The sequence below is a fragment of the Doryrhamphus excisus genome, chromosome 10 (assembly GCF_030265055.1).
Source record: "Doryrhamphus excisus isolate RoL2022-K1 chromosome 10, RoL_Dexc_1.0, whole genome shotgun sequence".
NCBI classification, from domain to species: Eukaryota; Metazoa; Chordata; class Actinopteri; order Syngnathiformes; family Syngnathidae; genus Doryrhamphus; species Doryrhamphus excisus.
This window is the reverse complement of record NC_080475.1, coordinates 888,429-905,681: the sequence shown is the minus strand read 5'-3', so window position 1 is coordinate 905,681 and position 17,253 is coordinate 888,429. Positions and strand designations below refer to the sequence as shown.

Sequence of the window (17,253 nt, the reverse complement as noted above, 5' to 3'; positions counted from 1 at the left end):
TTCCAAACTAGCCTTGCAGGTAGAAAGGCCTGCATGATAACCACAAGCTCATTTCATTCTTGTATTGAACCTATTTAGTACTGTATTTTATGTCATTCATGTATACTGTGCACTGAAAAAAATGGCTGGCCAAATAGAAGATAAAAAAGACAAAAAATTTTCTTTTTTAATTGGAAAATTTAAAACCAGGAAATCAGCAAATAAATTTTACTTGGTAAAAAAAATCCTAAATTATTTCTTCATATATAGAAATAAGCAGGACTTTACAGTGGAAATGCTATTTTTTTATTTTTTTATTTTTAAAAAAAAATCTTTTTGTCTTTTTTATCTTCTATTTGGCCAGCCATTTTTGCAGTGCACAGTATACATGAATGACATAAAATACAGTACTAAATAGATTCAATACAAGAATGAAATGAGCTTGTGGTTATCATGCAGGCTTTTCTACCTTCAAGGCTAGTTTGGAAGGATCATCTCATTTTCTCCTTTCATATCTCCTTGTAACAGTGCATGGAATCCATGACCCCTCTTCAATAATCTTTATCCAAAATGATGGTCACAACAGTCAACAACAAGATATGACAGGCACAACATCGAATTAAAAGCACAAAATGAAAATCCACCAGTATGAGCCTGGAGTTATAACGTCGTTGTTTGATGTGTGTGATAACAGGCTAGCATGAATTAACTTCACGTTGTGGACTGTTGTACGCATGCCCAGTAGCACTAAAACTAGAGCATAGTATGTATATCTCGTCATTACACGGGCGCAGTGTAACGCAACGAGTTAGACTCAGCATCGAGTCTTGAACCAACATTAACTTTTTAATTCATTTATGAGAGCACGTTTGTAAACCATGAACCCTCGTGATACGGAATGCCGTAAACTGAGGACCACCTGTGTTGATGCCGGTCGTTCTGGGTTTGCTTGGACCTCTCTGTGGGAGTGTGCATGTTCTTTCCACGCGTGGGTGGGTTTATCCCAGGTTCTCTGGCTTCTTTGCACATTCCAAAATCATGCATGTTTGGTTAAGTGGAGACTCTAAATGAGGGGTGGGTAAACTTTTGACTCAAACATATGACTCAAACAAATTCTTGCTCACGGTGCAACGAAACGAAAACAAAGCACATCTGCAAGTGAACGCATCACATGAATTAACTACTGCTACCTCGTGGGTGATAAACAACAACAAAGCAGTAAGCATAACATGTAACTTAAAACTGTTATTTCCAAATGCCCACAAGGCATGCTGGGTACTCCAGCTGCAACAACAATATAGTAATTCATTCATTCATTCATTCATTTTCTACTGCTTTTCCTTCGGGCGAGAGGCAGGGTACACCCTGGACTGGTGGCCAGCCAATCACAGGGCACATATAGACAAACAACCATTCACACTCACATTCATACCTATGGACAATTTGGAGTCGCCAATTAACCTAGCATGTTTTTGGAATGTGGGAGGAAACTGGAGTACCCGGAGAAAACCCACGCATGCACGGGGAGAACATGCAAACTCCACACAGAGATAGCTGAGGGTGGAATTGAACCCTGAAGCCTACAACAATATCAACTATGAATAAAAACATTGGCGAATCAAGTGTGCCACAATTGCGCTGCAATTTGGAATTTGGGGCCGCATTAAGATGCGTGGCGGGCCTGATGTGGCCCATGGGCCGCAGTTTGCTCACCCCAGCCCTAATATGTAAGTATGAATGGTTGTTTGCTTATATAGTATGTACCCTGTGATTGGTAGGTAGGTGACTAGTTCAGGGTGGAGCCCACCTCTCCCACGACCCTGAACATGATAATCTGTAGAAAAATTAAAAAAAAACAAATTTCGACTCGGCGGCACGGAGGTCTAGTGGTTAGCGCACAGACCTCACAGCTAGGAGACAAGGGTTCAATTCCACCCTCGGCCATCTCTGTGTGGAGTTTGCATGTTCTCCCCGTGCATGCGTGGGTTTTCTCCGGGTACTCCGGTTTCCTCCCACATTCCAAAAACATGCTAGGTTAATTGGCCACTCTATGAATGTGAGTGTGAATGGTTGTTTGTCTATATGTGCCCTGTGATTGGCTGGCGACCAGTCCAGGGTGTACCCCGCATCTCGCCCAAAGACAGCTGGGATAGGCTCCAGCACCCACGCGGTAGAAAATGAATGAATGAATGAAATTTTCGACTCTCTGTGCTCTCCTGTGTGTCTCATTAAAAAAATGTAGCCAAATAAGCAATAAAAACATGATTTATAATAGCATGTTTATATCAGGCACATTATCTCCATTCACTGCCATAACTGTCCTTCAAAACACATACTAGCCCTTTAAACCTCCTTTAAATCTCCTCCATTTGTTTCGGAAACTATCAACAACCAAAGCAAACGCTAATGCCTTTTGTTTTAACTTGGAACTTAACCATGAATGGGAGCTACAATAAATACCATGTATGCAATCAGTATGCACTTGTGAAACATAGATCTGTTTCTGGTGTTTGTTTGCTGCCTTTTCATGAAATAAAATATGTCTGAAAAAAAAAAGCATTTCAGTGGGCAGCTATGATATATTAGCATACGGGTCAGTCTCATGAAAGGGGAACCAGAGAGGCTGCCATCACTTCAAGAGGCATGACGCACAGACTTCAGTGATTTGCAGCTAGAACCAAATAAAAATATACTGCAAACACATGGAATAAACAGAGGGGAACAGTTTTCTTTCTGTCTGCTGTGTATCAAACATGGCCTGATGTTAGTTGATGAAATGACAAATAGAAAACCGGATTGTGCACCGAACGTATGTTGCAGCATCCAGAACGTGTATGCGTCACAAACGTAACCAGCATAGCCCACACAGAATGGAACTCATTTTAATTGCGGAACATTTCTCAATTTCTCCTGTTTTTCATCCATATTCAGACAATAACGAAAGTAACACGATGGCCAGAATTGGTGAATTCTACTGATCTTATTTTTCTTAACAATATACTTTGAGGAACCCGAGTTTGATTCCACTGTCGGGCATCTCTGTGTGGAGTTTGCATGTTCTCCCTGTGCATGCGTGGGTTTTCTTCGGCGACTCCAATTTCCTCCCACATTCCAAAAACATGCTAGGTTAATTGGCGACTCCAAATTGTCCATAGGTATGAATGTGAGTGTGAATGGTTGTTTGTCTATATGTGCCCTGTGATTGGCAGGCCACCAGTCCAGATTGTAATGGTAATGGTAATGGTATTATTTCATTTGAACATGCATCAGATTACAATTGAATGCATCCCATAATCAGTTCACAGTTCCACATGTCCAAAAGGAGTAGGAAGAAGCAAAGCTTATTAAATCCTACCCCTCCATCTGGTACTTTTACAATCAGTAACTGTTACATTTGTTCACTTCCTGCTTTCCTAATATATTTTTTTGGGCTGTTTTTTTTTAGTACAAGGTAATATGAGCATCTAATGACATAATGGGTACCATAGTAAGTGTCAATATAGTGGTATGTATAGCACATCATGACTGGTTCAAGACTCTTCATCCTTGTATTTAGCAAACATCAACTGCTTGTATTGTTTCTTGAATTGGCTCATCGTTGTGCATTGTTTGAGGGTCTTACTCAATCCATTCCATAGTTTGATTCCACATACTGAAATGCTATGGCTTTTTAACGTAGTCCTAGCATAGAAGTGTTTCAAATGTACTTCTTCCCTGAGATCATATTTCTCCTCTCTTGTAGAGAAGTATTGGATGACATTTTTAGCTAATTGGTTATTTTTAGCCATATGCATTATTTTAGCTGTTTGAAGATGAACTATATCAGCAAGTTTAAGTATTAGTGATTTTAGAAATAAGGAGTTAGTACGTTCTCTGTAGGCGGCATTATGAATTATCCTTACTGACCTTTTTTGCAGTACATTTAGCGAGTGAAGATTGCTTTTATAGTTATTAGCCCATATTTCCACACAATAAGTAAGCTGAAATGTACCTATGTTCTACTGCTGATTACAAAAAGAACGGAAAAAGGTAGAAACTAATTTTTCTTTTTCTGATTTTGGTATATACCAAAAATGCCTTGGAAAATCAGTCGAAATCATCCAAAATGGATTGGAGATTGAATGAATTACTGTTACCCTCAGATGTTGGGTAAATAAACATCAAAAGAGCCATTTTTGGCCAGTTTTTACCAATTTAAAACACACTTAGAGCCACAAAACCTATTTGACCACTAAATTTGATAGTTCAAGTTCCAGTAGCAATTTCCGTTTTGCTTTAATAAGCCAAATAGTTGACTAAAAATGGTTTTATCACAGAGTTCACCAACCAGAGAACACTGTACTCCAGTGGATGCTCAACTCCGATGAAGAACTCAGAAAGGCAGTGTAGTGACCACACAGAAGGATAAAAGAGGACCCCCGGACGAGCATGAATTCCACCATTTTTGCCTGACAAATTTAAAGATGAATGCGATCTTTCTGGGTTGCATCTTCTCCATCTTTGCGGTCGCTGTGTTCGGATATTGTGGCAGTCAAGCAAACAGGGTCGGCTTTCCAGAATCATGGTCGGAGAACAGGCCGGCCTTTGTTAAAAAGCTTTAGTATCAGTTGAAAGAGAAGCCATTGTGCTTTAGAAAAGGCTCCTTATGGTTCATGTCCTCAGATTGTAATGGATCCTCAGGCCTCGCCTAACAAAATGCAACTCACTCCAGCCAGAAGTATACATGCCTTTCAACAGATAGCAGCCTCCTTGTTGAGCTCAAGCAGAGGACAAACAAGCACTCATGGTATGCATCCATCTATCCGCAGCAGCACCTGTTACTTTCCTTTCATACTGCAAACTGTTTGACATTTATCGTCATCAAGGTCCATTGTCGAGCCAAAGATTGAAACACACAAAAAAAAACAGCCAAATAATGTGTTTTCCCTTTTTTAATTTCAGAAAAATGAATGCTTCTTCTTCTTCGAGGCAGACAGAGTATTCTAGGAAAAAACCTGAATGCACAGTTTACAGACGTCTTGAGAACATATCACGGTTCACGTCAGGCACTTGGAATCATACACCAAGAAACACAAATTCCCTTTCTAAAAACAAGAAAAATACATCTTTGGTCCCATAAGTCCTTTTACAAAAGTAAAAGCCAAGCGTATGAAAATAACATCAGCTTTAATGTTTTGTCTTCAAAAGATTGCATTTCCAACTCATTAAGCTTCACTTTTTTGTCGTTTTTCTTTTTTTAAATAAATGGTTACATCTAAAAAAAAAAAAAAAAGATGTAACCATTTTTTTAAATAAATGTTACATCTAAAAAAAGTAACCTTTTTTTAATAAATGGTTACATCTAAAAATACAAAAAAGATGTAACCAATTTTTAAAAATAAATGGTTACATAAAAAAAGGTGTAACCATTTTTTTTTAAATAAATGGTTACATCTAAAAAATAAAAAAGTAACCATTTTTTTAAATAAATGGTTACATCTAAAAAATAAAAAAAAGATGTAACCATTTTTTTAAAATAAATGTTACATCTAAAAAATAAAAAAAAAGATGTAACCATTTATTTAAAAAAATGGTTGCATCTTTTTTTATTTTTAGATGTAACATTTATTTTTTTTAAAAAATGGTTACATCTAAAAAAAACAGATGTAACCATTTTTTTAAATAAATGGTTACATATAAAAAGAAAAAGGTGTAACCATTTTTATATAAATGGTTACATCTAAAAAATAAAAAAAAGATGTAACCATTTTTTAAAATAAATGGCTACATCTAAAAAAAACAGATGTAACCATTTTTTTAAATAAATGGTTACATATAAAAAGAAAAAGGTGTAACCATTTTTATATAAATGGTTACATCTAAAAAATAAAAAAAAGATGTAACCATTTTTTAAAATAAATGGCTACATCTAAAAAAAAAAAGATGTAACCATTTTTTTTAAATAAATGGTTACATGTAAAAAAAAAAAAAAAAGATGTAACCATTTTTTGTTTAATAAATGGTTACATATAATAAAAAATAAAAAAACGACGACCAGCAATCTTACAGATGTTTGTGTTGGCTCAATCAGACGTACAGCAGAACAGGATTATGTTTTTAATCACATTTGGCAAACTTGCTTTTTGTGTGTCCAACGCTCTTCTGCAAAAAAGATCCCAAAGCATCCATCTCTGGGGTGTTTGCCTCAGCTGCAGGGCAGCCATGTCTGGTAGGAAGTCGTGCACGGCGCCACCTGCGGCGCTTGCACGTGTGCGATGTAGTAATTGCTGAAATTAATGTCCTGCACGTACGGAGCCGGCTGGTAGTAACACGTAACGTTCGTCACCGTGGGGATGGCGTTCTGCTCGGCCAGCACCTTAAGCGCCAACATGGAGATGAGGCTGAGCGTCTGGCGTCGCTCGTGGCCCATCAGACAGACGGTGCTCTCGTTCACCACCTCGTACAGCGTCATCAGGCACTCGTATCGTTTGTGCTCCATGCCCACAAAGTGGTTTTGGAGGTAGGCCTCCAGTTTCCTCTTCTGCTCGCCAATGTCGGAAAAGTCAATGAAGAAGCGTGAGCACATGTAGCGCTGCATCTGCTTCATGTCCGCTTCGGAGGAAGGTCGGAACCCCCGCACCAGCAGATGGCAGTACTTCAACAAGCCGCCACCTCGGATTTCTTCCGGGCTTCGCGTGGCTATAGTCTTCCGACACAAATGATCCATGGCCTCCTGGAAGTCGCCGTAAACGCTCTCGCCGATGACTGTGGGGTGAAAGCTCTCCGACATGGGCGTCTCCGAGCAACGGTCGAACAAGAGCAGAGAGTCGAGGCAAATCTGGAAGGAGTCCACGCTGAACTCGAACTGCCTCCTTAAAGAGTCTACAAATTTAAGCTCCACGTTCTTGCCCGTGTTGTTGGACAGCGAGATGAGGCTCCAGCGGTCCGTGTCGTTGCATACTTTCACCAGTTTCTGCACGTACGCCTCTTTGAGGGTCAGCGCCGTGATGCGTTCCTTGGAGACGCCGGCCGGAAGGAAATCAAACAGACAGTCCAGCACCACGTCCTTCACCAGACGGAACGCCTGGTCATCCTTCAGCGACACGCCGAAGATCAAGTCCAGGTCCTTGTAGCCCAGTCCGGTGTCCTGGTGGAGCACGTGACTGGCGGCCGAGCCGTTCAGTCTCACGTCTTTGACACACACGCCCTTGTCCTCCAGGCGAGCCCGCACCACCTGGACAACACACACACATGCGGCACGTCAACAGGATGGTCGTGGAGGCAAAACATCGAGAGGATGAGAGCCAAAGAGAGCAGCACACACACACATATTCCGGAGGACTCTACACTGGCTGGTGGTTGATGAGAAAACCTTTGCTTTGTGGCTTAACTTCCCAACCTCTGGGTCATTAGGGGTCACAAGCATTTCCCTTCCCCTCTCCTGGTGACCTGGAAAATGCTTCAGCTTTTTACCACACATACGGGAATGAGGATCCTGCTTGGAAAAAGCCTGGCAGCATCAACCCAAATAAAAGCACAAGGGAACGTCCGTTTTTTCAAAACGAAATCATGTTGATTTTTGCATAAAATATTCCAGGGGCTGCGTGGTGGTTGAGTGGTTAGCATGCCGACCTCACAGCTAGGAGACCAGGGTTCAATTCCACCCTCGGCCATCTCTGTGTGTTCTCTGCGTTTTTGTATCCTTGTTAGACTATATTTCCCATGTACAGTATGTCGATGTATTTTCCTGTTTTCCTCCTCCAGCTAGGAGATCCGAGTTCGATTCCACCCTCGGCCATGTCTGTGTGGAGTATTCATGTTCTCCCCGTGCATGCGTGGGTTTTCTCCGGGTACTCCGGTTTCCTCCCACATTCCAAAAACATGCTAGGTTAATTGGCGACTCCAAATTGTACATAGGTATGAATGTGAGTGTGAATGGTTGTTTGTCTATATGTGCCCTGTGATTGGCTGGCCACCAGTCCAGGGTGTACCCTGCCTCTCGCCCGAAGACAGCTGGGATAGGCTCCAGCATCCCCCGCGACCCTCGTGAGAAAAAAGCGGTAGAAAATAAATGAATATTCCAGACACGGGCTGCGCGGCGTGCGAGTGGTTAGCGTGCAGACCTCACAGCTAGGACACCAGGGTTCAATTCCACCCTCGGCCATCTTTGTGTGTTCTACCCGTGCATGCGTGGGTTTTCTCCGGGTACTCCAGTTTCCACCCACATTCCAAAAACATGCTAGGTTAATTGGCGACTCCAAATTGTCCATAGGTATGAATGTGAGTGTGAATGGTTGTTTGTCTATATGTGCCCTGTGATTGGCTGGCCACCAGTCCAGGGTGTACCCCGCCTCTTGCCCGAAGACAGCTGGGATAGGCTCCAGCACCCTCGTGAGGAAAAGCAGTAGAAAACGAATGAATGAATTCCAGACACCCCAACAAAAAAAAACTTTATTTGACCCCATGGTGGGTTGTTTAGCAGTCACACTCAATAAAAAAATGTAATGTGAGTGAGTCAGCAACACGTCGGGTGCTTTGTTTGCAAAAACCGACACACAAAGCAAAAAAAAAATGCTTTTTGAATGGATTTTTAGCATATGCATCATTGCAAAGAGTCTAATGTATGGAACAACTGCTTTACGCTACAAATGGATCACCGTCTAACGCACTCGTACACAATCCTAATTCTCCCTCCGTGGTACTGACCTGTCAGATTACCGTCTCTCGATTAACTCTCTCCCATGGTGATCAGATAACAAGTCGGATCTATTTATACATACTAGGTCAGGCTACAGACGTATACTTTTTTCCCTTTTTTTTTTTACGCAAAGCCAACGTCATGCCTGAGAGCAAACGTGGTTCAAATTCCAAAGTGTGGAATTTTTTTGATTTCTGCTTGTATTGATGTCACATCCTGGAATGTGGATGCATCCATTTACATTAAGCTTCCTACTGGAGTTGGGAGCGTGGCTGCCAAGGTGAAATCCTAGCAGAGACGCATGTCTTACCTTATATAGAAAGAAACCATTGATAAAAAAGAGAGAGAGAGAGAATGTGTGTCCTCAACGCCGCATAAACTAAACTAAAAAGGAAAGTTATGAAACCTACAAACACACTTCCATCTTGGACTTGAACACTTTCTCATGCTATAGATGATGTTCCTCACATGCATAAGCAGTCACTGCTGGGGATCAATATTCCTACTCATGCATATTTGCACAAAACCCCAGAGGAAAAAGGAAGGGGGGGGGGGTAGGGGGGGGGTCCAACCTGCATTTAAGCTTCCTGTATTGCTCAATGGAGCATTCATCTTTCCATAACCACAAGTATGAGCTCAGGGCTGGATATACGCTCGCTTAGCTCATTGCAGAGAATGTCAACGTGGGAATAGAATGACTGCGGCGTGACTGTGAAGGGGTTGGGAGAGACTACATAAGTGGAATTTTGACTCTTTGCAGATAAATACGCAGCTGTCTAGACGCCACAAGGGGAAAAAAAGAGTGTAAGGCAGACATTGGAATTGTTAGGAAGGAAAAGGGGGCTGTTCTATACATTTAAAAGCCATTTTTGTGCTGCTGGAAATTTTTCATTTGCATACTGGAAATAGAAAGTCATGTGAGAGGTGAATGATATGTGTAAACATTTGTAAAGCTAACACTAAGGTTAACTGTACTTAATGAATATGTAAATGAACCCGGTGACATGTCACAATTTCATAAATAATAAAGATTTTGGAATTACCTGAACAATCTGGCGGGGGCTCATGGACAGCGTGGGGAAATTTCCCCTGCCGTGGATGGGTACAGCCTCCCCCAGGATGGAGTCCAAACGCTGCACCTGATCCCAAGACAACACGCAGAACCGCGGACCGTGATCCGAAGAATCCCCTCTCTCCATAACGATGGACGATCAACACCCCCGAGAGAAAATTACAAAACGATTTAAAAAAAAGTTTCCTCCTGTGGTTTATATTCCTCTTTGTGTGTTCCGGTGGTGTTTGGTGTTCGGCTTCTTCTGCTGGAGTTCGAGGAAGAGGTTGTTGGGTCAGCTGCTGTGCGCCGAGAAGTCCGCCTAGCTTCCAAATGAGCAGATTCATAAGGAAAAGCCTCATGTCTTTAAAGCTCCGCCCTCATCAGTAATGAAACCTTCTGATTGGCTGCCGTGTTTGGTCATTCAGCACACACTTGTAGGAAACACCCTTCTTGTGACGTCACTACCCCAACTCCCTCAGGTGCATTCTGCTGACTAACCCAATGCTTTTGAAGCTGTGCGTTTCTTCACAGTGTTAAAATAGCTTTCCCGGGGGGGGGGGGGGGGGGGGGGGGGGGCATGTTGTTACTAAATGACTTGTTACTTATGCAAACTCTTACTTTATTTGCTCCGGGTATATTTGCAGAGCATGCGGGATGTTATTTATTTCTGCAACGCCCTGCTTCACCGTCATACCTGCAGGCCTCACCGGCACCCGTGTAAGACTTAGCTGGGTTTTATTTATTTGCATATGGTTTCCTCCACCCTTGTATTATTTAGAATAAAGCATGGGGTTTGATGTCTTGCCCAAGGGACACCTCTACAGTAGTCCAGAAGCAGACTAGCAATAGATATGAACTAGATTTGAATACACACAGTGGATTGGGCGAGAAATTGCCAGGAGGCGGGGTTTCCACGGGTCTCCTGCTCCTTTGGGGTCTTGGGGGGGCGGAGGAAATGGTATCCTCACGAGGGTCAAGGGGGTGCTGAAGCCTATCCCAATAGTCTTTGGGCGAGAGGCGGAGTACACCCTGGACTGGTGGCCAGCCAATCACAGGGCACATATAGACAAACAACCATTCACACTCACATTCATACCTATGGACAATTTGGAGCATGTTTTTGGAATGTGGGAGGAAACCGGAGTACCCGGAGAAAACCCACGCATGCACAGGGAGAACATGCAAACTCCACACAGAGATGGCCGAGGGTGGAATTGAACCCTGGTCTCCTAGCTGTGAGGTCTGCACACTAACCACTCAACCGCCGTGCAGCCCGCTGACAAATTCTAACACACTTAATCACACATGCTAACGAGCATTTATGGTCTGTTTTCAGCATCTTAATATTACTAATATTGGGCTGCATAGTGGGTGGTTAACACGCTGGCCTCACAGCGAGGATCAATTCCACCATTGGCTATCTCTGTGTGGAGTTTGCATGTTCTCCCCGTGCATGCGTGGGTTTTTTTTCCGGGTACTCCGGTTTCCTCCCACATTCCAAAAACATGCTAGGTTAATTGGCCACTCCAAATTGTCCATAGGTATGAATGTGAGTGTGAATGGTTGTTTGTCTCTATGTGCCCTGTGATTGGCTGGCCACCAGTCCTGGGTGAATTACTAATATTATTGTTATAACCCCATTGCTATTATAATTATAGTAATGACAGTAATCGTAATAAAAAGCATAAAGACTTAAAACCATATTTTTACTATAGTGTCTGCTGGTATGGCTCGTCCTCTCTTCTCCTTCCCTGACTATTCCCAGGTTCTCCAACAAGGTTCCATAACCAGTCCCGAGGTTTTTCAGTCCTGCGCCCGTTGACTATCTGGCCTAACCAGCATCTGTGGCGACAGCTTAGCCATTTCTCTTCCCCTATACTCCCAGTCAATGACGTGAGGAACATCTGGAGGAATATGAGAAGTATATCACACTCATCTGCTGTAAAGCAAAGCTTTTCTAGGCAAAACAATCCTCCAGTTCCCTCATACTGCATGACAAAGCTGCTGAACAGGACAGGTTGATTAAAAAGTAGGCTGCAAGATGCACGCCAGGCCACAAGCAATGTCAGTTTGTAAAAGAAGCACGACAACTTCTTGCCCTCCTGGGCCTTATCCAAAACAGAGTTATGTATACTCTTCATCGGCATACAGTAGATTCCAATATATAATTAATATGACTCATGAACATTGGACACAGTAGTACAATAAACACTTTCCATTTTCACAGCATCAAATATCGAGACAGAAACACATGGGAACCTCTAAAGTTGAACACAGTCTGGTTGGCTTCCACATTGGTTGACAGCGGTCAAGTGGTTAGCGCACAGACCTCACAGGAAGGAGGACCAGGGTTCGAGTCCACCCTCGGCCATCTCTGTGTGGAGTTTGCATGTTCTCCCCGTGCATGCGTGGGTTTTCTCCGGGTACTCCGGTTTCCTCCCACATTCCAAAAACATGCTAGGTTAATTGGTGACTCCAAATTGTCCATAGGTATGAATGTGAGTGTGAATGGTTGTTTGTCTATATGTGCCCTGTGATTGACTGACGACCAGTCCAGGGTGTACCCCGCCTCTCGCCCGAAGACAGCTGGGATAGGCTCCAGCACCCCCGCGACCCTCGTGAGGAAAAAGCGGTAGAAAATGAATGAATGAATTTTTCCATTGAAAATGTGAATGAACTCAAACCTTAATTCTTAACTTTACAGTTACCACAGTACAATAAAACTCCAATAAACTCACAGAAGGAGTATTTGCAATACTGTTTTGTTTGTACTTGCTTGTTTGCGTACCTCTATGGTTGTAATTACATCGTACATGCTTGCAATCACTGGTGTCCTTCTGTGGTGGAACTCCAGCTTTTCTTTGGCTTTGGAGCCGTATTGTGTTTAAACAAACTCCAAATGGTGCCACTTTTAGGGACTTTGCAGGAGATGGTTATCTATGAAATGTATGTGTATGTGAACGTCAGCATTTTTTTTGCATGTAGGACTTGAAAAACTGCTTTTTAAAAAAGTCATCATATACTACACCGAAATCCAGAAGCTGCTCGTCCACGATTATATGCAATATAAAACCATAAAACATTGCTTGACAACATTATTGCATGTACTATTTAGTAAAGGCGACAAAAACAATCATTCCGTCGCTGTGATGACCTTTAAGCTTCTGCTTTTCTCTGTCACTTGAAGGCACACATACACATCCTCCATAGCTGCAGTACTCTATTCATATTTATTCTCAAAGCTCCACATGGAAAGCCAGGATGGAATCCAGTAAATGGAGGACAGAGTCTTAATGACAGAACCAACACAAAGTGCAGACATTACATCACTGGAGAGACCCTAAAGCAGGGGTGTCCAAACTTTTCCACGGAGGCGCATATACTGAAAAAAGGATGTGGCAACCAATTTTGGCATTATTAGTTTTGTTCATTTTTAAGGCATTTTTTCAGTCACACACTGGTGGTCATCTATATCTGTAGGTACAGCTGCCCTGGGGTGTCTGATGGAATGGAACGTGACTGCTAATTTGCATTCATACACCAGTATGGGCAGGACTGGCATGGGGGGCAAGATGGGTCAAATGTCTTGCCCAGGGTCACTGGGTCACAACAACAGTGACTTAGTGGAGGGAAGGAGGATCGAACCTTCAACCTTCCAGTTTCTAGACGCCCTGCTGGACCTCCTGGACTGCCATTATTGTTTTTTTGTCTCTTTGTCTCTCACAAGAGTCGCAGGGGTGCTGGAGCCTATCCCAGCTGTCTTTGGGTGAGAGGCGGGGTACACCCTGGACTGGTGGCCAGCCAATCACAGGGCACATATAGACAAACAACCATTCACACTCACATTCATACCTATGGACAATTTGGAGTGGCCAATTAACCTAGCATGTTTTTGGAATGTGGGAGGAAAACGGAGTACCCGGAGAAAACCCACGCATGCACGGGGAGAACATGCAAACTCCACACAGAGATGGCCGAGGGTGGAATTGAACCCTGCTCTTCTAGCTGTGAGGTCTGTGCGCTAACCACTAGACCACCGTGCTGCCTTAAATAATAAATATTTGACATAATTATATTTATTAATATTTATTTTAACTTACACTTAACTTTTGGTAATAAATCCATTTAAGGAGCCATTTGGGAGTCGAAAGTGCTGGCTCTTTTTAGGAAGCAGAGCCAACAGAACCAGCTCCTTTAAAAGAGTTGGAATTCTATCATTGTGATTCCACTGTTAACAAATATCATACTGGATATAGGTTAAAAAAAAAAAAAGATTACCAGATCATTGTAGTATCGACCTGTGTCTAAAATGTCAGATAAACACTCTGATACATGCAGTCTATGTTGCAGCAGAGGACAACATCACCAACCCTACTGTGCATTCGAAGCAGCACTACAAGAAAACAGCACTTGGATCCTCCACCAAAAATAAACATCCACCCACCCCCCAAGCAAGACTGCTGGGATAGGTTCCAGCACCCTCCGCGACCCTTGTGAGGAAAAGCGGTAGAAAATGAATGAATGACTGGTTGTAATTCCTTTTATTTCTAAATGACCCAAATATTTCATTGCACGTAAGAAAAAAAAAATCCCAGGCAGTCATATCATTCCACACGGCACATAAGTGCACCCGTAAAATGTTTATAAGGGAGTGAAGTTCATTACAGGATTGACCCATGTGCAGGTTTAGTGACTGTAATAAAATGGATACACAGAAACACATGCTCTTACGCACTTGAGCACACACGTCATAATATTTGCCTCAAACATGTGTGTGTGTGTGTGAGAGAGAGAGCTGGGTTCCCAGCAAAAGGGTCACTGTGCATCCAGGAGGTCGGACCCCAGAATTTGGGGTCCCCCTGTGGTGTCAACATAACAGTGTTGCCATGACAACGCCATCCGCCCTTGTCATTTGGACAGATGTGTTTTGCCGTCTTGACGGTCCCCACAGGTGCCTTAGGAGACGTGCGTCACAAGGCTATAAATAACACAGCATGTGTCAACTGTGCATCCTGGGAGCAAAAACAAGCCAGCGTTAAAAAGGATAAAATTACAAATAATGCCATATTAATACAGTATCATAATTGTGTTGAATATAAAGATGTAATGATGGAGACTAGAAGATGGAACAAAAACAACAAAAAGGTGATTTCAGTGCAGTATTTTTTTTCCTAGAAGCACTTTTGAAAGTTTGTATAGTCATATTATAGTTTCATATTAATAAAGTGAAATCAAACATTCACGTCATTGTTTGTTAAACATTCATTCATACAGTTTCTACCGCTATGAGGGTCCTCAGGAGTTCACAGGGGTGCTGGAGCCTATCCCAGCTGTCTTTGAGCGTGAGGCGGGTACACCCTGGACTGGTGGCCAGCCAATCACAGGGCACATATAGACAAACAACCATTCACACTCACATTCATACCTATGGACAATTTGGAGTAGCTAATTAACCTAGCATGTTTTTGGAATGTGGGAGGAAACCGGAGTACCCGGAGAAAACCCACGCATGCACGGGGAGAACATGAATACTCCACACAGAGATGGCCGAGGGTGGAATTGAACTCGGATCTCCTAGCTGGAGGAGGAAAACAGGAAAATACATTGACATACTGTACATGGGAAATATAGTCTAACAAGGATACAAAAACACTACAGTACAGGATAATGGCGCCAGGACAACAAAGAGGAGGAGTCGGAGGAGTGAAATACCGTAGGTTAATCATTAAAATATTATATACATATACTATATTTACAGTTACTATGGTACCCATTATGTCATTGTATGGTCATATCACCTCGCACTTTGGTACGTGACAAAAAAAAAACTAACTTAAACTATATTATGAAAGCAGGAAGTGAACAAATGTAACAGTTACTGATTGTAAAAGTACCACATGGAGGGGTAGGATTTAATAAGCTTTGCTTCTTCCTACTCCTTTTGGACATGTGGAACTGTGAACTAATTATGGGATGCACTCAATTGTAATCTGATGCATGTTCAAATGAAATAAAAACATTACCATTAGCATTAGCATTACAAAATTCAAACAAAGTGTCGATGGGTTGTCAACATAAATGGGATGGCCTTAAATGGGTTCCACTGTATGACTCCTAGCTGTATAGCCTGCAGGCTAAGGAGTAAAACAGGAAAATACATCAACATACTGTACATGGGAAATATATTCTAACAAGGATACAAAAACGCTACAGTACAGGATAATGGCGCCAGGACAACAAAGAGGCACAGTCAGAGGAGTGAAATACCTTATGTGTGACTGACCTAATAATTTCTTGTGTCAAAAACTCATAGGTTAATCATTAAAATATTATATATACTATATATATACTATATTGACAGTTACTATATTGACAGTTACTATGGTACCCATTATGTCATTGGATGGTCATATCACCTCGTACTTTGGTACGTGTTAAAAAATAAATAAATATTTTTTTTAAATAAATAAAATATATTAGGAAAGCAGGAAGTGAACAAATGTAACAGTTAATGATTGTAAAAGTACCAGATGGAGGGGTAGGATTTAATAAGCTTTGCTTCTTCCTACTCCTTTTGGACATGTGGAACTGTGAACTAATTATGGGATGCACTCAATTGCAATCTGATGCATGTTCAAATGAAATAAAACCGTTAGCATTAGCATTACAAAATTCAAACAAAGTGTCGATGGGTTATCAACATGGGTTCCACTGTATGACTCCTCGCTGTATTGCCTGCAGGCTAAGGAGTAAAACAGGAAAATACATCGACATATTGTACATGGGAAATATATTCTAACAAGGATACAAAAACGCTACAGTACAGGATAATGGCGCCAGGACAACAAAGAGGAGTGAAATACCATATGTGTGACTCACTTAATAATTTCTTGTATCAAAATAAGAGTATACTGTAATTTGTTTTAAAAACAGAATATTTCTCATAACAATGCTGCTTTATATTTTATAGCTTGAGGATTTTTTTACAGCAGTAAATAACGTCAGATATGTCTGATACTGTCTGAGAACACTAAAGATATGACAAAGAACACAATGTACATTTCGTGCATCTATACATCAGTTTTGTGCACAATTCCCCACTTGACTCAGTCACCCTGTGTTTATCCTGCCTGATCCATGACAAGTGACACTGTGAGTCTAGTAGGTGCGGTGAGATATCCCAGTATTTAAACACTCCCTAGACAAATTAGACATGTAAATGCTGCTGTCTTAAGCATTGGCAGAACAATCTAAAACCTTTTAGGTCTGTATGGTGAATTTACCGATTCTTCCATGAGCTCACGGACGTCATGGCGAAGAGGAAAAATATACGTTTTATCTTGACGTCACAACCTGTGCCCCTGTAAACATGTCAAAATGTTGCCGAGCAACCAGCTTCGGGGGAGTTTACGTGTGTATTTAACACACGTGCAAGGACGGGCGTATCGCATTGGCTGCTGATCCGCACACAGCCGTTAACAGCCTATCAGGTGTCTGCGTTAGCACAGCACAGACATGTTATACTAGAAGAACGGGTTTTGGC

The 17,253-nt window shown here is 42.0% G+C and overlaps 1 protein-coding gene across 1 annotated transcript; it reads right to left on the bottom strand.

Annotated features, from left to right (window-relative positions):
* Nucleotides 1-5,659: 5,659 nt before the first annotated feature.
* Nucleotides 5,660-10,029, bottom strand: tent5ba (terminal nucleotidyltransferase 5ba). The gene is made up of 2 exons (XM_058084414.1): nt 9,700-10,029; nt 5,660-7,192 (listed from the first exon to the last, which is right to left on the bottom strand). Exons 1-2 carry the CDS (start codon nt 9,853-9,855, stop codon nt 6,164-6,166), a joined length of 1,185 nt encoding a protein of 394 aa, XP_057940397.1. The 5' UTR covers nt 9,856-10,029; the 3' UTR covers nt 5,660-6,163.
* Between the last annotated feature and the right edge of the window lie 7,224 nt (nt 10,030-17,253).

Bases quoted from the DNA above. Each gene is read 5' to 3' on its own strand.
- tent5ba (XM_058084414.1), bottom strand. From the start codon at position 9,855: ATGGAGAGAGGGGATTCTTCGGATCACGGTCCGCGGTTCTGCGTGTTG. The intron at 7,193-9,699 runs GTAATTCCAAAA...TGTGTTGTCCAG, and splicing joins GCCCCCGCCAGATTGTTCAG to GTGGTGCGGGCTCGCCTGGA.